The sequence below is a fragment of the Dama dama genome, chromosome 31 (assembly GCF_033118175.1).
Source record: "Dama dama isolate Ldn47 chromosome 31, ASM3311817v1, whole genome shotgun sequence".
Lineage (NCBI taxonomy): Eukaryota > Metazoa > Chordata > Mammalia > Artiodactyla > Cervidae > Dama > Dama dama.
The window spans coordinates 48,478,269-48,503,386 of NC_083711.1; the positions used below are offsets into that span (position 1 = coordinate 48,478,269).

At 40.2% G+C, this 25,118-nt stretch overlaps 1 protein-coding gene across 2 annotated transcripts in view; it reads left to right on the plus strand.

Annotated features, from left to right (window-relative positions):
* Window positions 1-25,118, plus strand: part of TMEM45A (transmembrane protein 45A) — a 111,645-nt gene that overhangs the window by 75,650 nt on the left and 10,877 nt on the right. For both annotated transcript variants that reach the window (XM_061134070.1, XM_061134069.1), the window contains exons 2-5: window positions 7,740-7,931; window positions 9,203-9,415; window positions 11,257-11,441; window positions 22,026-22,171. In XM_061134070.1, the coding sequence (XP_060990053.1) occupies window positions 7,742-7,931; window positions 9,203-9,415; window positions 11,257-11,441; window positions 22,026-22,171 (734 nt within the window). In that variant the 5' untranslated portion in view covers window positions 7,740-7,741. The remainder of the gene's footprint in view (window positions 1-7,739; window positions 7,932-9,202; window positions 9,416-11,256; window positions 11,442-22,025; window positions 22,172-25,118) is intronic.

Consider the following 25,118-nt stretch of genomic DNA (forward strand, 5'->3'; position numbering starts at 1 on the left):
ACATCCTGGAATGGGAAGTCAAGTGGACCTTAGGACGCATCACTATGAACAAAGCTAGTGGAGGTGATGGAATTCCAGTTGAGCTATTTCAAATCCTAAAAGATGATGCTGTGAAAGTGCTGCACTCAATATGCTAGCAAATTTGGAAAACTCAGCAGTAGCCACAGGACTGGAAAGGTCACTTTTCATTCCAATCCCAAAGAAAGGCAGTGCCAAAGAATGTTCAAACTACTGCACAATTGCACTCATCTCACATGCTAGTAAAGTAATGCTCAAAATTCTCCAAGTCAGGCTTCAGCAATATGTGAACCGTGAACTTCCAGATGTTCAAGTTGGTTTTAGAAAAGGCAGAGGAACCAGAGATCAAATTGCCAACATCCGCTGGATCATTGGAAAAGCAAGAGAGTTCCAGGAAAATATCTATTTCTGCTTTATTGACTATGCCAAAGCCTTTGACTGTGTGGATCACAATAAACTGTGGAAAATCCTTACAGAGATGGGACTACCAGACCACTTGACCTACCTGTTGAGAAACCTAATGCAGGCCAGGAAGCAACAGTTAGAACTGGACACGGAACAACAGACTGGTTCCTAATAGGAAAAGGAGTACATCAAAGCTGTACATTGTCACCCTGCTTATTTAACTTATATGCAGAGTCCATCAGGAGAAACGCTGGGCTGGATGAAGCACAAGCTGGAATCAAGATGCCTGGGAGAAATATCAATAACCTCAGATATTCCGATGACACCACCATTATGGCAGAAAGTGAGGAACTAAAGAGCCTCTTGATGAAAATGAAAGAGGAGAGTGAAAAAAAATGGCTTAAAGCTCAACATTCAGAAAACTAAGATCATGGCATCTGGTCCCATCACTTCATGGCACATAGATGGGGAAACAGTGGAAACCATGGCTGACTTTATTTTGGGGGGGCTCCAAACTCACTGCAGATGGTGATTGCAGCCATGAAATTAAAAGACGCTTACTCCTTGAAAGTTATGACCAACCTAGGCAGCATATTAAAAAGCAGAGACATTACTTTGCCAACAAAGGTCCGTCTCATCAAGGCTATGGTTTTTCCAATGGTCATGTATGGATGTGAGAGTTGGACTATAAAGAAAGCTGAGCACTGAAGAATTGATGATTTTAAAGTGTGGTGTTGGAGAAGCCTCTTGAGAGTCTGTTGGATTGCAAGGAGATCCAACCAGTCCATCCTAAAGGAGATCAGACCTGGGTGTTCAATGGTAGGAATGATATTGAATCTGAAACTCCAATATTTTGGCCACCTGATGTGAAGAGGTGACTCATTTCAAAAGTCCCTCATGCTGGGAAAGATTGAAGGCAGGAGGAGAAGGGGACGACAGAGGATGAGATGGTTGGATGGCATCACTGACTCAGTGGACATGAATTTGAGTAAACTTTGGGAGTTTGTGATGGACAGGGAGGCCTGGCTTGCTGCAGTTCATGGGGTCGCAAAGAGTCGGACACAACTGAGCGACTGAACTGAGCTGAATGGAGCCTGGAACTACAGACGACTGCTTTAGATTCTTACCACATCACTGACACTCATCCCAGTGTCTAGACCTTCGTCAAATGATGTCGCACACTACTCAGCCTGGTTTTCTATTTTGGTGCAATCCGTCTGCATTCTGACTTTGACTACCATATTGGATAATAAATACTGTGGCTATGTACAAAGCTTCACCTCCTTCACATGTGCTGACAACTCAGTTATTGATAATCTTACAGGGAGGATTCTTCTCCCTTCTGTGTTTAACCTATGCAAATATACCTGATGAAGACTGTCTGGTGGGACTGTTTGAAAACCTTTCTAGTCTTTGCCCTTATCTAGGGGGACAGAATGGGATTTGGAATCAGACATAGAAAGAACTTGAAATCCTGGCTCTGGTCTTTAATAACTGTGCCATAGTGTTGGTTAGTAAATCTCTTGGAGTCTCAGTTTCCTCATACCTGTGGTGGAAAGACATACTTGTGTTGGAAAGAAGGGGATGACAGACGATGAGATGGTTGGATGGCATCTCTGACTCAGTGGACATGAGTTTGAGTAAACTCTGTGAGTTGGTGAGGGACAGGGAGGCCTGGTGTGCTGCAGTCCAGAGGTCACAAAGAGTCAGATACGACTGAGCGACTGAACTGAACTGTGGTGAAAAGAAGAGTTCCTTGGGTTTTCTCAAAGAGAGAATAAGCAGATACATGAAAAGTTATTAGCACTTTATAGTACATGCTGGCTTCCTACCCATCTCAGGGGCAACACTACTAACAGAAACAATCTAGGCTCCTATATCTGAAGAGTTGACTACAAGCACATAAGGCAACATGGCATTTATTCTTACTTTCTATTTGTCAGTTTTGTTTTTCAAGACATAAGCCTTTGGATTGCCTTATCCTGTCACATAGTTTCAGGTTGAGTGTTCTTGTCCTGTTTGTGATTCTGGATGTTTGATTAAGAATGATCCTTGTGACATGGATGGTTTTAGCTATCTGAACATTGAGAAGGATATGGGAATAAGAACCAGGGGTATAGAAAAGATAAAAGTGAAATGCTGTCTTAATAATGCATGATAAAATAGAGTAAAAATAAATCGAATGGCAGCACTCTAGAATGATTATTGTCACCTGACAGACCCAGATTATCATCTGGTCTCGAGAGCAGGTGTTGAGCCACACACCATTGCCTAATATGATGCCTGATGTGAGCAAACACATCAGGACTTAGGTACTGATGGAAGACAAATACCTCTGGGGAATGGTGATGGGGAGGCCACATTTAAATCTGAGTGTCTTGGTGCCATCTTGCTTGTCCCCCACATAATCTAAGCCTTTGGTCCTCAAAACTCAAGAGTACCTAAAGATCAAGTGGTGAGTCTTAAAAATGCAGACTTCTGGGCTTCCCCCTACTGATTGATTTAGTAAATCTGAAGTGAGCCCAGTCTGCGTTTAATTAGGCACCCTGACTCTTTCTGATCCTGGTTGCCACCCAGGCCAGTGTTTCAAGGAAGTGGGGTCCCAGGCAGGAGCTCATCATTCACTGGCTATTTATTGAGTGCTAACTAGGTGTGACGCCTTCTAGGGGACATGGCCCTTGCTCAGCAAGAGTTTACACTGAAGGAGGAAATAAGACTTGAATGCAGATAGGGTAGCAGCTGCTGGCTCTCCAGGTTAGAGTCAGACTGTTGCTTCTTTCTTGTTCACATTTCCCTTTGTACAAGCCTCATATTGGTTTAGAATAATTTATTCTAACTTATTTATTCACCTAAATCTCAGTTTGTGTATTCTGTGAGAGCAGGTGACCTTCACGGTTGACCTACTTAAATGTTTTCCCATCATCTTTTCTTATTTTGAACTGTGGTGTTAGAGAAGACTTTTGAGAGTCCCTTGGACTACAAGGAGATCGAACCAGTCCATCCTAAAGGAAATCAGTCCTGAATATTCATTGGAAGGACTGATGTTGAAACTGAAACTCCAATACTCTGGCCACCTGATGCGAAGAACTGACTCATTTGAAAAGACCCTGATGCTGGGAAAGATTGAAGGCTGGAGGAGAAGGGGATGACAGAGGATAAGATGGTTGGATGGCATCACCGACTCAATGGACATGAGTTTGGGTAGACTTTGGGAGCTGGTGATGGAAAGGGAGGCCTGGTGTGCTGCAGTCCATGGGGTCACAAAGAGCTGGACACAACTGAGCGACTGAACTGAACTGAACTTTCTTATTCCTATAACTTTGATTTGGCTGTGACTCCCAACTTAAGCACCTGTGCCAATCTCTTGCTTGAAACACTGTATGTTAGAAGATGGTTTGTCTTTTTCAGATTTAAAATCAGGCTTTATTGTGTTACTGCTGCCATGACCTTTCCTTTTGTCTCCTGTCCATCTTGATAGCCTGGAAGACAGAGACTGAAGATCAAACATGTTCCCCTGGGTCTGGTTTTCACAGCAGGTGGGACATAACTGTGGTCATGTGGGTGGGGTGTCAAGGTGAGTCTCATTGGGAAATACTCTATGGCACAACGTTTGGACTGGAGGTAGGGTGTTCAAAAGGGTGTGGTCCTTAGATGCACTTTTATGCAAGCATTGTGACATATTCTGAAGACGTATCCGCTCAAGTTGAAGCTGGAAGGATATGAGCACATTGGTTTAGTCTCCAAGGAGGAAGAGGGGACAGTTTTAGATTTAGGCCAGTCAGTATTTGCTTTTCCTTTTTGAGACTGGGATCACTGTAAATTCTATTCCGGGAGAAGAGAACTGCATGGGAGTTGATACTGAGGAAAGTGTGAAGGTAAGGATAATTTAACTAAGAAAGTCTTTCAAAACAGTTGAAATTTGGGAGAGAAAGAACTGATATGGAATGATGGAAAATCAAAAAAAAAGATAAAGCTACATATGCTTATATACACATTGCTTTGAGAATGAAGGCAAGTAATAAAGTGAGCTCAAGAAATAGCTCAAATTGGTTTATTGAATTGGATTTATAAATGTCTTGATATGAGTTACTAAATAAGATTTAGTAATATTTTATTTTGGTCATGGCTCAAGATGAATTTTTACTTAAAATTTTGTGGTGGCTGAAGATGAATTGTTAGTTTAAGTTTTTCTCCATGGTATTCATTTATATTTGGTTCAGAATCCAATAAGTAAATTTTAGAATCTGTTTCTCACGGCTATTTTGAGTTCTCTCCTCTTTTCGTACACAGGCCTTGTCATTGTTTTAAGTGGCTTTGGTTAATGGGAATGAACACCTAACACCTGATTTTGCACTTGAGATTTGCCCAATATTACCCCCAAATGCGAGAGTTTTAAAATATTTCCCTTTTGGGTGGTGAGTGAGTGTTTGTGTATGTCACGGGTTGGTCAGAAAAATACAGCTAATGGGGGTTTCAGGCATTGTTTCTTGTCTTGGCTTAGGGGCTGATGTTTGGTGTCATTAGGAGCAGAGGGTTTTTTTCTGGATGGGGAAGGGTATAAATTTTTAGGATGACTGGAAGCTAGAAAACAGTGATTGAATCTTGAAGCTCACCATTTTAGGGCTGCCTGAACCTTTATAAGTGGTGCAGTCAAGCAGGGAGAATGCTGCGGAAGGACCTTCTGGTTTGCTAGCCTGGTGATCTCCCCGGGGTTTCTGCTGGCTGGCTGGCGGGTTCGCTCTGCTTTGTGGAGGTTACTAGGTTTTGACCAGGTGGTGGTTTTCTAGAAGTTGACTCACTCAGAACCTCAAACATCTCTCCAGTCAACTTCTAGAACACCACCACCTGTATATCTGTCTTTTGTTCCTTGCTTTACAATTGCCTGCAATTGCTGGTAAAAGCCTAGTAATCCCGAGTTTAATTAGATCTCAATCCAAAAGCCGACATGTTGCCCTTGGAAGCAGAACATGGGGCTCTCCTCACCTCCAGTATTTTTGCCTGGAGGATTCCACGGACAGAGGGGCCTGGCGGGCGACACTTCAGGGAGTTGCAAAAAAGTTGAAAACGACTGAGCACATGAGCCCCATGATCACAACAGAAGAGGAATCTGAGGCCCTGAAGGGGTAAATAAGTCTCCCCAAGACATGGAATGGGTAAATGGTAAAGTTGGGCTTCAGATCTACTTTTCTAGATCTTCAGCTCTTCCTCAGTTTTAAAAAATTCCTATTTATTTCTTTTAACTAAATATACCCCCATCTCCTAATCTTAGACGTGTGTATTGTTTCTAACTTGGCACCTCTATTTCCAGTTAGATGTTTAGGATAAATTCCTAGAAGTGCATTCCCTGTACCAAGGAATGTAAAATCTTGAAGATTCCTTTAGAATATATCAGATTCTTTTCCAGAAAAGTTAAAAAAATTTACAGTGTAGATGTACTTTTCAATCCCATGTAGAAGTATTTTTTAGTCTCTTGTGGTTGCCTAAGCTATGACATGGAGGAGGAAATGGCACCCCCCTTCAGTGCTCTTGCCTGGAAAATCCCATGGATGGAGGAGCCTGGTAGGCTACAGTCCACGGGGTTGTAAAGAGTCGGACATGACTGAGCGACTTCACTTCACTCACTTCATACTTTATCCCTGGAGAAGGAAATGGCAACCAACTCCAGTGTTCTTGCCTGGAGAATCCTGTGGACAGAGGAGCCTGGCTGATGTAACTAAGCATGCATGCATGCGTGCACGCACGCAAGCTATGACAAGTAAGAGGACTCAATAACACTGTGATAAAGATGGTGGTTAGGATAATGAATCAGTGAATCTCTTAGGGCAGGAAGGAACTCCAGGTGTCGGGTAGGCCACCTCCTTCTTTATTAATTAAGGACCAAGGCTCAGAGAGCTTAAGGGACCTCATCTAGACCATGCCACTCATTAGAGTCAGAGTCTGGATAAGAAGCTGCACTTTGAACTCTGTGGTACACTGAGGCAGAGTCTCTAGGATGGTATGGATGATTCAGGGGCTGCTGAAATGTCCGTCTGGGATCTCAGCTGGAGATTTAAGAGACTTCTAGTGTTTTAGTCAGCTTCATAGTTCATCTTTGAAACTTCACAGTTCTGTCAGGAGGATGTGGAAGTAACTCAAATGGAACTGTCCCAAACCAAGAGGTCCAGCACTCAGCCCTACTGGGCTGGGAGGAATCCTGAAATCCCCCTTTCATGAGTTCTTCTGTACTGACCTACTGTCAAATCCACAGGGATGATTCTGAGTTCTCTCTTTGTTATTCTGTAGAAAGTACAATAGCTTTGAACAAAGGACTGCTCAAGTAATTGAAAACTCATTTTTTTTTGGTCAAGACCAAAAAGAAAGAGTATTTCTGTTTTTTTGTTGCTTGATCATATAGCAGTTATGTTTACAGAATTTACAATCTGATTTGGCTTGGTATCCCTCTGAATCTGCTGGATTAAGCTGTTAAATGTCAACTTTTAATGACTTAACTCAATAAAGGGTTGTTTCCTGCAAAAATCTCATGCAATCTGGTTGACTGTCTTCTGTGTTGTAGATATGCCATGCCTAGGTTGCCAAGGCAGGGGAAAAACAAGTTAGAGGAGTCACATCAGCTCTTAACTGACTTAGCATGAAAGTGACAAATACCACAATCTGCTGGACAGAACTAGAAACATGGTTCTGATTAAAGTGGAGAAGAAGCTGGGAAAAGTGTGTGGAAGAGTACACAGATATTTGATGAGCACTAGTGGTCTCTTCCACACACTTGATGTTTGATACTCTGAAATTACCTACTTAAATTTTTTTGTAGGCAACTTCATATCACTTCGAGTTTTAAACAAAAAGATAGAACTTTCCTATTACTATCTTTCAAATATGATTAAAGTGTGTTGGCTGAGTACACACTATTACTTTTAAGAGATCTTTTGAGCTTCTTGTTAAAAACAGTGAAAGTTTTTTTTTTTAATAATTGTGAGATTTGGATAAGTAATTTCACTTCTCTACACCTGTATCCCAATTGAAAATGTGATTTAACCCCTGATTCGTGGGTATATTGTGAAAATTAGGTTAGAGATTACATGTAAACCAGTAGACACAACACCTAGAACAAGGTTCAGTGTTCAACGAATGTCTAATTTGTACTTGATGGTATTGGTGATCTTATAATTGGTCTATGTCTGTCGACAGTTATACTGGATCCTCTGACTCAGCAGTATATATCTACCATCATCAGAAGATAGTATACAGGAATAAGTGATGTTTTGGCCAAGTTTTGGAAATGAAACACCTTCATCTTCTCTGTGTTCTTATTTTGGTAGTTATGGGGAATTTCAAAGGCCATGCTCTCCCTGGATCCTTCTTTCTTTTCATGGGGATTTGGTGGACTATAAAGTGCATTCTGAAATATGCCTTCAAAAAGCAGAAACGGACTTCTTACCTTGATTCCAAAGCATTATTCCGTCGAATTGAAATTTTGGAAGGAATCATATCAGTTGGAATGACTTTAACTGGTGAGTGACCCTTTTCTGTGTTCTGTTTGCTTTTGGGGGTATTTTCACATGCGAAGAGAAAATTCAATATCTAAACAAAAAATTGCTAAAATAAACATTTATTAAAAACACCTGAATACCTATTCTAATTGTAATTTATACCTGGTATAATTTATTAGAACTTATACTTCATGTTATACAAAGGGCTATTCCTTATGAGTTAGTCATAGCAATTAACTTGCCTGTCCACTCAAGGTGAATTTCCTTTTTAGATTTAGTTGAAGCCTTTAAGATAATTTTATGTCAGTTATTCTGAGGCCTGAAAGAGTTAACTCTACCCAAGACATTTTTCAAAATGTCATGAAGATAATCAAGTGATTATGGGAAAGTGTCAATAACAAATTATTGCTGATAGGCTATCCACAGGGTTCTGGTTGAAGAGAACCTTATCTTCTGTGCTCATCCTTTTTGTGTGGTTACTAAATTAGAGAGGGAGGTTGGGCCAGATGACTGTAAGGCCTTTCCATTGGTTCTGTGACTCTGTAAAAATGTTCTGTGTTTTTAGAGTTCCACTTCAGCCTCTCCTTTACTGAAGGCGAAACTTCCTAATTTTCCTTTAGATTTCTTCATGCTTTGTTCATGATGAGAGGTCTTTGCGATGGTCATCCAACTGTGGATCAACTGTTTTTCAAAGAGAGGAATTTCCTTGCCAAATTCTATAGATTAATAAATGAAGCGGCATCTTCAAGAAAGTTTTTCAGAATTTGTGTAACTGGCTAGACTATATGCTATATCTGTGTGTGCTTTCTCAGTTATCCTTAACCGGGGAGAAGCTGAACTCTAGGATTTTAATCCTGAACCAAGATCACCTCACTACCCAAAGATGTATTATGTAAGAAGAAATAATCAGATGCTGTAGGATTAATCTCACAAATCTAAATCTAAAATTACTCAGGATTTATCTAGTCATTAGATTAAAGTAGGAACTAAGGCCATCAGGGGAACTTACCAGGGAACTCTGTGGAACTAAGACCATTAGCTTTGAAGATCTGAAATAGCTGTTTGATGAAACTCACTATCTTTGACTAAGAGTGATTATCCAAATCAATCTTTGAAGCTTCAAAACCAGCCTAAAGAACCAGTGCTCAGCTGTTAGGTAACAGCTCAGATAGAAGAATCCGTGCCAATAAAAGACAGTATATCGGGCTAAGAAGTAGGCCGGTCCTTCTGCATCTTCCCTTTTCAGTAAAATTCTGGAAAGATGGCTTAAAGTGTGATATATCTCTCTTCAGGCATCCTTGGAGAACAGTTTTTTCCTGGAGGACCACACCTGACCTTGTATGACTACCAAGAGGGTCAGTGGGTCCAACTCCTGAGCTGGCAGCATTTTACCATGTACTTCTTCTTTGGGCTGCTGGGTGTGACAAACATCTTATCCTCTACCATCATTTCACTTCCTGCCTCCTTTAGCAAGTTAATGTTATCAAATGCCTTATTTGTGGAGGGTAAGTATGAGTATTTTCATATACCTTTCATTATTCTTGGACATTTGTCTAGCCCTTTACAATAATATATCTTTTGTGTCCTGGTATAGCCTTGGCTCATAAGGTCATCTGTTTGGTTCAGGCCATGGTGAGCTATTGAGATGTCCTAGACAGGATGCCAAAGATTTTCCTTCCCTCGTGACTCATTTGGGCTTCCCTGGTGGCTCAGTTGGTAAAGAATCTGCCTGCAATGCAAGAGATCTGGGTTTGATCCCTGGGTCAGGAAGATCCCCTGGAGAAGGAAATGGCTACCATTCCAGCATCCTTGCCTGGAGAATTCAATGGACAGAGGAGGCTGGTGGGCTACAGTCCACAGGGTGACAAAGAGTTGGACATGACTGAATACCAACACACACACACTGACTTATTTAGTACAACTGGACAAGCCCAGTCATTCAATGTGTTTTATTCACATTTCACACTTTTCTTAAAGAAATACCTACTCTAGTATTCTTGCTTGGAGAATTCCATGGACAGAGGAGCCTAGTGGGCTACAGCCATGGGGGTTGCAGAACTTGTCTGTTACAACTAAGCAACGAATCAACAACAATGACAGCCATGGTTTATCTCTGATTTATCCAAGAGATGATCATTATTTCCATTTTTTACATATAAAATTGAGCTCAGAATACTGAAACATAAATATTCTTAAACGAGGAGACCACTCACAGTAGAGTAGCTTCCAAATCTACAAAGTAGCCTTTTTAATATTGATATAGTGAAACTCCACCATTACATGATAAGCAGGGTCTGAAAAATCCAGTCGCATAAAAATGAGGTCCTAACATTCTTTGTTCTGTTAGCCTCCCTGTTACTCTGTACAGAAACACCAAAAACAAGTATTTAATGATTTGTTTTCATTTATTTTATATGTAAGGGATAGATTGATTGTAGAACTAGTAAAATCTCCCCATTATCAAGAAACAGTCTTTCCTAATGTCCACTTTGCCTCCCACATCCAAAGGTAAGAGCTTTGGTTGGGCACCAGCCATGATGCCATGATTCTCTTTATCTCAGGATGTTATCATATTTTCAGTGAACATTTTTTCCCCCTCATCTTAATGAAAAGGATGAAACTGAAGCCAGCATCTCTGTCCATGGGATTAAAAAATATAGTTAGTTACTACTTCTTGGGAGCTTCCAGGGAATCTTATCATACCCATCAAATTCCACTCTTCTGACTTGTGTGTATATTTACTGCCTTCAGTGAACTGAATCTCTTAAGGTGAGGCTTTGTCTCATTCATCTGTCTGTTCACCTTCACACCTGTTTCACTGTTGCCTTCATGCTTATTATTCTTAATTTTGCATAAAAGATGGCTTTGAAATATAGTTATAGAAAATGTCATGATGTATTGGAGAAGAGAATAAAGGCTGGGGAAGGGGAAAGAAAATTTCAAAGATTCCATCCTAAAGAGGTAGTGTTGACTCGAAAAATGCTTTGTGCTCAGTCATGTCTGACTCTTTTGCCACCCCATGAACTGTGGCCCACCAGGCTCCTTTGTCCATGAGATTTTCCAGGCAAGAATACTGGAGTAGGTTGCCATTTCCTATCCCAGGTGATCTTCCAGACCCAAGGATCGAATCCACATTTCCTGCACCTCCTGCATTGGCAGGTGCATTCTTTAGGACTGTGCCACCTGGGAATTCCCCCCAAATGCTAGAGGTTTCCAATATTGTAGGAAGCAGTGGGCATCTGATATTTTGGACAAATAAATGTGTGTGTTTATGAAAGTTGTGTATTGAGGGAAGCAGTAGATAGTTTCACTGAAAAGGACAAACAATATTTTCTGCCTCTGACAGCTTTTGTCTTCTACAATCACACTCATGGCCGGGAAATGCTGGACATCTTTGTGCACAAGCTTCTGGTCTTGGTCATCTTTTCGACAGGCCTGATTGCCTTCTTGGAGCTCTTCACACAGACCAGTATAACTGTGGAACTTCTGCGGACAAGCCTTATCCTGCTTCAGGGAAGCTGGTTCTGGCAGGTGAGCTGGGGCCTCCAGTCTGTGTGCCTGGTGTCTGCACTGATGACCTTCTCTCTTTGATTGTGGGTGTTGTGCTCTGAAACCCAGAGACTTCCTTCTGATATTCTGCTGGCAGTGAGAATGTGAGCCTTTGAGAGGTGATGCTTAATTGAGGGCCCAGCAGCCCTGGTGGGAATAGTGGCAGAGCAGCAGGGAAGGAGGTGGGAGGTGTACACCTTCATCACACACCTGGATATCCATTTTGTAGGAACTCTGAGCTGGTGCTTAGCTGGAAGCAGTTCCTGATGCTAAAGTCACTTAAAGCCTAATGAGTAATAAGCTTGAGAAACATATGGAAGGCAGGAAAGGGAGGGAATTATGTATTGAGGAATAAGTATGTGCCGGCCACTGGACACGACTTTTACCATACATATTATTTCATTCTCATTTTGTCCTTGTGTTTCATTTTGTCCTCACAACAACTTGGAAGTTAAATATTATCATCCCCAATTGACTGATAAAGAAGGCTCAGAGACAGCAAGTTGCTTTCCCAGGATCACACACTAATGGAGCTAGGTTCTAAACATGGGTCTGTCTGACTCCAAATCCCAGGCATTTTCCATTTTACTCTTGACTCCCTAATCTTGGAGTGTTGTTGGAAACATGTATTCCTATTAGTGAACATATACTATACAGCAGGGGTCCCCAACTTTCGGGATTTAATGTCTGATCTGAGGTGGAGCTGATATAATATGAAAAAACATGAAGTGCACAATAAATATAATGCACTTGAATTGAACTGAAAGTCTCACTTCCTCCACCCTGGTTCATGGAAAAATTGTCTTCCACGAATTCAGTCCCTGTTGCCCAAAAGATTGGGGACCACTATTTTATAGAGACTGATAAATCATAATCCAATATGCATACACAGATATAATGAAAGTCTGGGATGAAAGGTGAATGTGGTTTAATGACAGAAGATTTCTTAAAGGAGAGTTTTAGTCAGTAAAGTTCAAGGATATGGGATGATGAGGTTCTTCCAGGGGTTTGCATTTCAGTGAAGAGTGATAACAATGCCTTGGTGGGCAAGGGGCAGAGAAACACCATGGTCAAGATGGGAGCTAGGAAAGATGTGATATGTAAGCTTGTGGGGGAGTAGAACGGCTATTGGAGAACAGGCGAGTAAAGAACTAGATTCAAGGGTTGTTTTGAAGGAAAAACCATATAGAAAAAGTAAATAACTTATCATGTGATAAAATTTATAATCAGTGAATTTAACCAGCTGGTATACAGGAGTTGTATTGTGAGTTTATTTATCATCTGTTGGGAAGCTAAATAGAATGGCGTGTAAAACATAATTATGCATTCTGTATCTCTTGATGGGAATATTTTACTATATATTGTGCATGTATTGCTGTATTGCCAATCAAAACTAAAAATAAATTTTAAAAAATTCAACAGTGGTAACTTCTGACCCAGATGACAAGTGGGTTTATACTTCAGCATATCTCCTCGGATTCAAACATATAACAGTGATACATAAACTATCAAAAATACCCATGAAATTAAAAAGATATTAAAAAAGAGAAAAATAAATGAAAGTAAGATGGTAAAAAATATGTAGTTGCAATTAAACAACCCAAACTAGGGCAAGCCACCTATGGGCCAGACAGAATAGAAATGCATATTTGGAGAAGATATGGACTGCAGGCCTATGGACTCCAGGTCTGGGGTAGATATGATGGCTGGTCGTTTGGCTCCAGGGACACTAAAAGGAAATTAAAAATTCCTCTCAATGTGGGGTAAAGTCAGGCTCTTGGAACTCTTTTTAATTATATGTTTATGTATTATCTATTTCTAGTTGCTTTTCATTCCATTGATCTTTCACTTTCTGATAGAGATCTGTTAAAATTTTATATTAGTTATGGATTTGTCAATTTCTCCTTATTTTCATTTTTTTCTTTAATGTCATGAGGTTGTGTTCTCCTTCTCTCTAGTTTTTTTTGAGTTGAATGTTCACTTATATTTAGTTTTCTTATTTTTACATATAATACATCTAAGACTTCATGTGTGCCCAGTCGCTTCAGTCATGTCTGATTCTTTGCGACCCTTTGGACTATAACCTGCCAGGCTCTTCAGTCCATGGGACTCTCCAGGCAAGAGTACTGGGTTGCCATGCCCTCCTCCAGAGGATCTGCCCAACCCAGGGATTGAGCCCAGGTCTTGCACAACAGGTGGATTCTTTGTTGCTGAGCTGCCTCGGAAGCCCCATACCTTTCTATAGAATTCCTTTTCTATATACTACTATAGCTACCTCCTGTGAGATTTCGTGTATGGTAGCTTTCACTCTTGGGAAATTTTGATTGTTGCATTTTCTATGTGCTTTCCTCTTTAATTTATGAGTTATTTAGGAGCATACTTTTCAGTTTCCCCAAAATATTCTTTCTTTTTTATTATTTATTTGCAGTTGTATTGCTTTGTATGTGTTCCCTTTGAAATGTGTTGAGACTGCCTTTGGAATATAGCCCAATGTCACTGGTAGTAAAATGTTCCATGTATTTGAAAAGATAGTATATTCCATCTTTGTTAGGTTGAAGATTCTCCATATATTTACTAAATCAAGTTTTTAAAGAGCTAAATATGCAAATAAAGAAGTTAGAAAGTAAGGAGAAAGGGGGAAACCCAGAGTTGAAGAAGAGAATAATAAAGATAAGCTCAGAATGAATGAAACTATTTAGTGTTTCTTTAATCATTAATGTTTGATTAAGTATCTGAGGGAGGAAGCTGTGAGCTTTCACAACTGACCATAGGTTGGCTTAATATCATTCTTTCTGGCAGAGGAATAATATTTTCATATTTCCCCAAGAGCTTTTCTAAGAAAGAGATATGAGGTTAGAATCTTTGGGCATAAATCCAAGATCATTTAAAAACTTTCCATCTGTCATTATGCCTAGATTAGTATCTTTCTTTACAAGGTGCCCAGATTAAATAACATTTGGGACTTAAAGGAAAATGAACATTTGATACCAATGCAAACACACACACTGGCAGGAAAGTCAGGTTTAACAACAGTACGTCTCCTCCCCGGCCTTCTCCCTGTTAGTTTCCTCTGAAACAAAAATGTTTCAGGGGCTTAGGTGAATTTATTTTACTTCCATGTTTTGTTGCTATGGATGTTTATGCCCCAAACACTATCTCAGGCTAATACTATTACATTGTGATTTGCTTTTCAGTGTATTTTTTTCTCTTGCCACTTCTCCATACATGATTAATAAACAATATATAGACAGATTAGAGAAAAGGTACATCTGGATTCTTGGAACCATAAATATGGAGAGGTGAACAGAATGAGGAAAATGCCCACAGTGGCCGTTTTTTAAAATAGCTCATATATAAATGATTAATAAATAGACAAATGATAAATAAATAGACAAACCTGGAGGGAATTCCCCTCTCCACCTATCAAAATGGTTTCCTGAAACACATTACAGCCAAATATATTTTTCTGTAAAGCCTAATAAAGGCAATTTAGAAAAGATTAAAAAAAAATCTCTCAGGCACATTTATTCCATGAATCATGTTTTCTGAGTCTGTCTGTGGATGAGTATTTCTAAAGGTTGCTTTTGCCCTTTGTCATTCCCAGTGTGAGAACCACAGTGCAGAGAGAATCAAGGAGAGAGGAGGACACACCTGGGAGGGATTTTATTTTGGAAACTCTAAAAACCAGTTGTGACTGTGGCATGAAGGGAGAAGTCTGTGAGCCTCCGGGTCAGGCGGACCCAGATCTGAATTCTGGATCTACTGTATTAATCACATGACCATCTGTTCTGTGTGCTTAAGATTCCTCAACTAAAAAATAGTAATGATATCTTATGAGACTGTTGCTTAAATGAAATGTTCCAACCTGAAAATGCCTCTGCCTTGAGGAGATACTATTAATTCCATAGGAAGAGGCTTGAGAAATCTTCTAGGCGAAGGTGAACTTTAGTTGGGGTTTGAAAGATAGGTGAGAGTCACAGTGTGTCCAGGTTTGAGCTTTAGGACAGGTGATACTCTTCTGCTTATTTCAGCCTTAGCTCCTGCATTAGTGTACAAGGGCTGCAATAACAAATTCCGACAAGCAGGAAGACTTCACTGTTCCGGGAGATAGAACTAAAAATCAAGTTGTCAGCAGGTTGGGTCTTTCTTGGGGGCCCCAAGGGAGAATTTGTCAGTTGCCAGCAATCCTTGACTTTCCTTAGCCTGTTGGTAGCATAATTCCAATCTCTGCCTCCAGAGTCACACCTGTGTATTTCTGTGTACCTGTGTCTTTATGTGGACCTCTTATAAGGGCACTCATCACTACAAAGTGAAAGTGGTTCAGTTGTGTCCGACTCTTTGTGACCCCATGGACTATACAATTCATGGAATTCTCTAGGCCAGAATCCTGGAGTGGGCAGCCTTCTTCCCAACCCAGGGATTGAACCTAGGTCTCCCACATTGCCGGCGAAGTCTTTACCAGCTGAGCCACAAGGGAAGCCCAAGAATACTGGAATGGGTAGCCTATCCCTTCTCCAGCAGATCTTCCCAACCCAGGAATCAAACCAGGGTCTCCTGCACTGCAGGCGGATTCTTTACCAACTGAGCTATCACAGAAGCCCCACTCATCACTGGATTTAGGGCCAATTCTGATCCAATATGACCTCATCTGGATGTCATCTACAAAGACCTTATTTCCAAATGAGGTCACATTCACACGTATCGGGGGTTAGGACTTCAACATGCCCTTTTAGAAGGAATGATTTAACCCACAACAACTGCTAAGTCTTCCGACTGGGAGCTGGAGTTGATCGCTCCCCAGGCAGGGGTAGGTGAGTGGTGTGAATGGCGTTGAAGGAACACAAGTGAGACTGATGGGGGTAACTGGAGAGCTAGTCCTTAAACTAGTTAGGTCATTAAACTCGACCTCCCAAAAGGCCTTTGCCTGGCACAGATTTCTCTGTCAACCTCCATGTATTTTCATGAGAGGAGAACATGAGAAGCAGTTCTGACACCCTAGTTGAAATGGCTGGGCCCCTTAAACTGAGAATTGACTACATGGTTTGAGTTCCCTTATGGTCATTTCCAAACAGTGAGCACAGAGGAGCTAGAAAGTCTCTCTTTCTTCCAGGGCCTTCAGGGACCTGGGCTCTGGTCACTTTGGTTTCCACTGTGAGCTTTCCTTGTAGTATTATAAAGGTCCAAACAGTAGGCAAAGCAGCTGGGTGGCATTCTCCTCCCGGAGTTTATGGGTGCTGTAGGCTCAGATCTCTCATTTGATAACTGATCTATCTTTTGTTAATTGCTCATCCCTTTAGAGTGGAGCCCTGTCCTCCTGTGGAGTCCCCAGCTCTTGGTGGGCGTGGCACAGCAGCAAGGATGCCAATGCCTTTGTGACTGTTTGGAGACCCAGAGGCAGGTTCGCGCCTTACTTAGATTTCTTATCTGTAAAACAGACACAACAAAAGGAGTCTGTCTCCTGGGATGTAGAGAAGGGCAGGTAGGAGTTATGATAGACTACCCAGCTTATGTCCGCTGTGATATTTTAGAAAAATTTATGAATGTGACTTTGGTTAATTGGTTAATTAACAATGTGACCTTGGTTAATAAATAAAATGCAGAGCACCAGTGTAAAAATGAAGGCCTCTGGACTGCTCCACTTGGTCAGGCAACCTCAACGATGAATCTCGTCTACCAACCTCAACGATGAATCAGTGGAGAGCACATCTTGCTGCTCGTGCTTTGAAATACAGGTCTGGTGTGGCCAGATATTTCCGTTTTTAGAAGTAAGCCGAGACTGTGGACTTCTGCGTGAAGTTCCCTAATTTTTCAAGCATAGTAAATTAATTCAAACTATTTTTAAAAATGTGCAGGGCAGGCAAAGCACATCTGTGATATAGATGTGGCTCAGGATCTGCCAGTCTATAATCTGTGTTTTAAGGGAGAAACAGTACCGTGTCTTCATGGGACCAACTACTATCTCAGGACTGATTGTTCAAACTGTATCAAACTGCTGTGATGACTCACGTGGACCCTGGTGTCCAAGCCACTGTCCTTCACATTGCCCCATGGAGAAAGGTTAAATGATGAAGGAGCGTGTTGGGTAGAAGAAGGAGCCCCCAGAGGTCTGGAGGCAGGCCCTCCTGGCTTGGAACCCTGTTAGCCATTCAGCCATTTTGTAATATTGGGGACGTGACTGAAGTCTCTGAGTTGCAGTTCTACCCTCAGTGATACGGGGATGATGAGACCCTCTTCTTGGGGTGGTCGTGAGGGTGAGAATTAGGGTGAAGTTTATGTGTGTGAGTGAGGTTACAGTGCCTGACACATGATGGTACATCTTCCAGGCAGTACCAATGGCAGTTCTCCTTCCAACTAAAGGGAATCCTTTATGTTTTAAAATATTTATCTATTTGGCTGTGCTGGGTCTTAGTTGCAGCACACAGGATCTTCGCTCTTTGTTGGGCATTCAGGATCTTGAGTTTCAGCATGCAACCTCTTCGTTGTGACACGTGAGATCTAGTTCTGTGAGCAGGGATAGAACCCAGACCCCCTGCATTGGGAGCGCAGAGTCTTAGCCGCTGGATCACCAGGGAATTCCCTAAAGGGAATCCTTTCAAATGGGAAACAGGAGCATGTGATTAAGGCACAACTCTTACTTTTCCCTGATTTATTCATATTACTGGAAATTTCCAACAGAAATGGTTTCACTCAATATTATAAACTAAAATGCTTTTTTTCCCCCAGTAAGATTACATTTATTAGATTTATGATCAGGAGCAAATTACTAAACCACCCAGTTTTCCAATCTGGTTAATGAGGATAACAATACATGAACTTGGGATAATAATATATTATTGAAGGGCCATAGTAGAGAAACCTCCTAAGCACAGTAACTGACACGTAGTTAGCTAATATATGGTAGATTTTTGTACAATTATCCATGTTATTATCTTGGTTTTGTATTTCATTTAGATCTCAAACCTGACATCTGTTCCTCTATCTATCTGCCTATCATCTATTTATCTTACTTTTCTTATTGGAGTAAAATTCACATAACAGAATTAAATTCCTTCCTCCCTCTCTTCCTTCCTTGCTTTTTCAGTTTTATTAAAGAATAATTGACATACAGCACTGTATGAGTTTATGAGGTACACCACAGTGATTTCATTTACATAATGAAATGATTACCAGAATAAGTTTAGTGAATATCCATTATCTCATGTAGAAACAAAATTTAAAGACGTTGAAAAAAATGATTTCCTGTGATAAGAAATCTCAGGATTTACTCTCTTAACTTCCAAAACATACAGCAGTGTTAATTATATTGATCACATTGTACATTATATCACTTATTTATCTTATAACTGGAAGTTTGTACCCATTGGCTGTCTTCATCCAATTCCCCTTCCCCCACCTCCCACCTCTGGCAACCACAAATCTGATCACTTTTTCTATGAGTTTGTTTCTGAAGTGTAACTGACCTAGACCACCATCTTAGCTCCTCATGTGCAACACAGTGATTTGATATTTCTATACATTTCAACATGATCCTTCAGATCTAATATCTGTGTAGTATCTGGATCTAGTATCTGCCACTATACAAAGATATTACAAAATTGTTGACTATATTTCCAACAGTGTACATTTCTTTTTTTTTTAATTTATTTTTCAGTGGGTTTTGTCATACATTGGTATGAATCAGCCATAGATTTACACGTATTCCCCATCCCAATCCCCCCTCCCACCTCCCTCTCCACCCGATTCCTCTGGGTCTTCCCAGTGCACCAGGCCCGAGCACTTGTCTCATGCATCCCACCTGGGCTGGTGGTCTGTTTCATGATAGATAATATACATGCTGTTCTTTCGAAACATCCCACCCTCACCTTCTCCCACAGAGTTCAAAAGTCTGTTCTGTACTTCTGTGTCTCTTTTTCTGTTTTGCATATAGGGTTGTCGTTACCATCTTTCTAAATTCCATATATATGTGTTAGTATGCTGTAATGTTCTTTATCTTTCTGGCTTACTTCACTCTGTATAAGGGGCTCCAGTTTCATCCATCTCATTAGGACTGATTCAAATGAATTCTTTTTAACGGCTGAGTAATATTCCATGGTGTATATGTACCACAGCTTCCTTATCCATTCATCTGCTGATGGGCATCTAGGTTGCTTCCATGTCCTGGCTATTATAAACAGTGCTGCGATGAACATTGGGGTGCACGTGTCTCTTTCAGATCTGGTTTCCTCAGTGTGTATGCCCAGAAGTGGGATTGCTGGGTCATATGGCAGTTCTATTTCCAGTTTTTTAAGAAATCTCCACGCTGTTTTCCATAGTGGCAACAGTGTACATTTCATACTTGGAACTCATTTGTTCTGTGATTGGAAATTTGTACCTCTCAATCTCCCTCACCAATTCTCTCATCCCCGGAACCCTCTCCCCTCTAGCAACATTTTATGCTTTTTAAAGTGTATGATTCAACAACATTTAGTACATTCACAGTTTTGTGCGACTCTCACCTCTGTTTAGTTCTAAAATATTTTCATCACCCAGAAAGGAAACTCCAGATCCATTAACCAGTCATTCCCCTTTTTTCCTTCCAGTCCCTGGTTACCACTAATGCACTTTGTTTCTCTATGGTTTACCTATCCTGGTTACTTCATACAAACAGAACCATACAATATATTACCTTTCTCTAACGTAATGTTTTCAAGGTTCATCATGTTGCATTATAAATTAATGTCATTTTTATGGCTGAATAATATTCTGTGGTATGGAAATACCACATTTTGCTTATTCATTATCAGTTGATGGACAATTGGAATGTTTTCAACTGTGGCCCTTGTGAATGATGCTGCTTTGAACATTTGTGTAGGTGTTTGGATACCTGTTTTCAGTTATTTTGGGTAAATACAGTATCTGGAGTGATATTCTCCATTTAACTTTTTGAGAAACTGTCAAATTGTTTTCCACATGGCTGTATCATTTTATGGGCTTCCCAGGTGGTACAGTGGTAAAGAATCTGCCTGGCAATGCAGGAGATATAAGAGACATGGGTTTGCTCCCTGGATTGGAAAGATCCTCTGGAGCAGGAAATGGCAACCCATTCCAGTCTTCTTCCATGGAGAAAGGAGCCTGGAGGGCTACAGTCCATGGGGTCACAAACAGTCAGACAAGACTGAGCATGCATACATGTATCATTTTACATTCTCAATGGCAACGTGTAAGGATTCCAATTTCTCCATATCCTTACTGACGCTTGTTACTTACTATAATTTATACCATTCTAGGGGGTGTGAAGTGATATTTCATAGTGGTTTTGATTTGCATTTCTCTAATAACTAATGATGTTTATAATTTTTTCCTGAGCTTATTAAGGATTTAAACACCTTCTTTGGGGGAAATGAGTCTTCAAGTCCTTTGCCCATTAAAATTTTGTTTGGCTTTTTGTTGAGATTTAGGAATTCTTAATATATTCTAAATACCATAATTCCTTATCAGATATATGATTTCCAAAATTTCCTCCTATGCTAAGGGTTGTCTTTTCATTTTCTTGATGCTGTCCTTTGATGAACGTAAGTTTTAAATTTTGATGTGTCTTGGTGTCATGTCTAAGAAATCAGTACCAAATCCCAGGACATGAAGCTTTTTCCTCATGTTTTCTTCTAAGAGTTATGAGTTTAGTTCTTATCTATAGGTTTTTGATTCATTTTGAGTTTATTTTTATGTATGGTGTAATGGTGGTTTATTTGCTAAATTGTGTCCTTCTCTTGTGACCCCTGGCTATACTCTGTTTATTTAGATCTTCTTTGATCTCTTTCAACAATGTTTTGTAGTTTGCAAGGTACAAATCTTGAGCCTCCTTGCTTAAATTTATTCCTAAGTATTTTATTCTTTTCAATGCTATTATTAGTGGAATTGTTTTCCTAACTTAATTTTTCTGGATTGTTCATTGCATCTTTTGTGTGTTGATTTTGTATCCTGCAAGTGTGCTAAATTTATTTATTAGCTCTGATAGGTTTTTTGGTGGATTCTTTATAGTTATATGTATATAAGACCATGTCATTTGTGAATATAGCTAGTTTTACCTCTTTTACAATGTGGATGTGCTGTATCAATTTTTCTTGACTAATTGCACTGGCTAGAATTTCTAGTACAGTGTTAAGTAGAATTGGTAAAATAAGAAACCCGTGTCTTGTTCCTGATCTTAGGAGACAAGCTTTCAATATGAATATAATGTTACCCATGGGCTTTGTTTATTTTAAAACCTGTTTTCAAGACTCTGATTTTGAAATAATTTAGTGAAGCTGAGCAACTTAGAATCCTAACATATTCTCTGAAAGTCCACCAGTCTCCAGAGGTGATTACTATTCATATTTTGAAAATTGATCTATAAATATCCTTAACCCTTTTCCAAAAGTGTTAACTGGTATTGTCCATTTTAGTAAAAGAGGTAGAGTTTCTTATCTGTAGAATCTCAGGTAATGGGAGTTATGTTGCCATTAATCTTGAAATGAAACATTTTGAACTGCACCATCTTTGGGAATATGGCTGGTACTTCTTACTGTGTGCTTTTGTTTTAAATTACAGATTGGGTTTGTCCTTTATCCTCCCAGTGGAGGTCCTGCATGGGATTTAAAGGATCACGACAACATTATGTTTCTCTCCATATGCTTTTGTTGGCATTATGCAACAGCCATTGTCATCGTTGGAGCAATTTATGCCTTTGTCACCTGGTAAGTTAGTGCTTTTTGTTTGTGGAAGTTCTATTTTTTGGTATTTGATCATCAAGACTCAACAGTACTGAAATTTAAGTTCAAAGAGGTATTTCACTCCTTAGCATTCCACTAAACAGGGTAATATAGCAGAAAATTATCTATAAGCACAGACATTTCCAGTAAAAAGAATAAATGCTGGTTTAAAGTTGTGCCGGGGTCCAGACTCGGCAGGATCCAGGGGGTACCCTCAGGATGAATGGCATCGGCGAGAGAGAGAGAAGACACGTGAGACTAGCCTTGATAGGGTCAAGTCTGTGTTTTACTTTTTGACAATCGGTTTTATACCCTTTCACAGAACGTTTTCAAGGTACAAGATGCTTACTCATGATTACACAGGATTAGCATTACATCATTTTGATTTTTAGGAAAAGCAGGATTGTTTTTGCTTTCTAATTCTATAGTAATTCTTAGCACATGATCTTCTGGCCTTGGGGCTATTAACATTTTATGCAGGTCAGGTGATTGTAAACCTATTTCCCGTTTTTATGGTGACCTTAACTGAAAGGTAACAGTGTCATAGGGAAATAGTACAGAGTAGAATTATATTCTTGTTAATACAAAAATTAATCTTTCTGCAAAAGTTGTCAGTTGCATTTATCTAAGAAGTTTACCCCATACTGACTCTGCGACTTTGGTAAGGCAGATTCTGCCTAGCACTCCTGACTGACAATTAACAACCATCTCATTGTTACCACACTGGGGCTAAGTTCTTATTTCTCTAGATCTTTAACTATATTAACAATGGTTTTTATAACACAACCTTAGCACATTAAAGGCAAAAATACAGCAAGCAAAAACACAGCAAGCAAATCACAACCCAATAACCACCTATAGAATAATTTTTCTTATGTTTTCTAATAGGACTCCTTTACCCCTTAAAAGGGCTCTATATTTATTAGGGCTTTTATATAATCAGGTTCTTTATGCTAGTTTATGATTAGGATATTATAAGCAATCATGCATATTAGTACCAAGGGCATAAATGCATGTGGCTAACAAACTACCAGCAAAGGAGTTTAAATTAAAACACTCCTTTCACCCTGAATAATCTCATAAAATACCACCACCTGGGAAACTTATTGATTAAAGTTCTAAATTGATTCTTATTTGGGAAGAGATCGGGGAAGGCCTTCCTGCCTGTGTCAGAGAAATTAGGGAGTAGTCCATTGAGGCAGGCATTAGAAAGACAGATATCATCTTTAAGGTGAGTGCCGGGGGCAGCTTTTCGAAATCCCTGAAAACCTGATCTGCCTTGCCTGTCAGGCTTTCTCCTCGTGACCTTGTCATGGGTGGGATCTCGTGAGCTGGCCTTTTCGAAACCCCTGAAAACCTGATCCGCCTTGCCCATCAGGTTTTCTCCCTCATGGCCTTGTCATGGGTAGGGTCTCGTGTGTTGGCTCCCGGCAAAGTTTGAATAGTTAAAAAGTGCCTCTGCTGTGCTCCTAACCTATGCATCACCCTTCAACACTCTATTCTCTGCCTCCATGTCTTTGCACATGCTGTTTTCTTTTCCACATGGTCCTCCCCATACCTGCAGTAAGCCCCCTCCATTTGCCCATGCATACCTCAGTTATGGAATTTCCCAAGCTTGTGGTCATTCTTGACAAACATGTATGTCTCCCATTAAGTTTGAGTATCTGATTAATTCGACATTTACTGCAATACTCCTAGCAGTAAAATTCAGTTAAATAATCCATGTTTTTACAAGGACTTTGATACAATGTTTCATGATGAATGAGGAGCAACATACAGATTGCTAAGAACCCATATTCTAGCTCTGCTGCTTGTCAGCTATATGACTTGGGGTAAATTATTTAATCACCTTAAATATCAGTTTTGTTCTTTAAAAAATGGAGACCTAAATGAAAATCATGTATTTAAACTGCCTACAACATAATAAGAACTCAACGAAGATTCTTCTTTTACTTGTGTTTGTTCTTTTTTCTGATTCCTGTGATAGATTTCTTTTTAAATTGAAGTACAGTTGACATGGGGCTTCCCTGGTAGCTCAGCTGGGAAAGAATCCACCTTCAATGCAGGAGACCCTGGTTCGATTCCTAGGTCAGGAAGATCCCCTGGAGAAGGCATAGACCACCCCCTCCAGTATTTCTTGGGGATTCCCTGGTGGCTTAGATGGTAAAGAATCCGCCTGCAGTGTGGGAGACCTGGGTTCGACCCCTGGATGGGGAGGATCCCCTGGAGGAGGGCATGGCAACCCACTCCAGTATTCTTGCCTGGAGAATCCCCATGGACAGAGAAGCCTGGTGGGCTACAGTCCATGGGGTTCCAAGAGCTGAACACAATTGAGCAGCTAAATACAGCACAGTTGGCACACAACATTATACCAGTTTCAGATGCTCAACATAAGGATCCAACTTGTATGTACATTGCAAACTGGCCACACAGTAAGGCTAGTTACGCCCTTTGTCTCCATACACATTTACAAACGCTTTTTTTCTTGTGATGAGAACTTTCAAGATTTCCTTTCTTAGCAACTTGCAAATCTACAACACAGTATTATTGGTTATAGTCACCATGCTATATATAACGTTCCCATGACATTTCTTTTATTTTCACGTTTTAACTTTTCATTTTATATTGGAGTACAGTTGGTGAACAAGGTTGTGTGAGTCTCAGGTCCACAACAAGGTGATTCAGTTCTACATATACATGTATCTATTCTTTTTCAAATTCGTTTCCCCATTAGGTTGTTATAGAAAATTTAGCAGAGTCCCTGTGCTATGTAGTAGGTCTTTGTTGGTTATCCATTTTAAATATAATAGTGTGTACATGTCAACCCAAACTCTCTAAATATCCCCCATTCCTCCCCCCATAACCGTAAGTTCCTTCTCTAAGTCTGTGAGTCTGTGTCTCTTTTGTAAATTAGTTCATTTGTATCATTTCT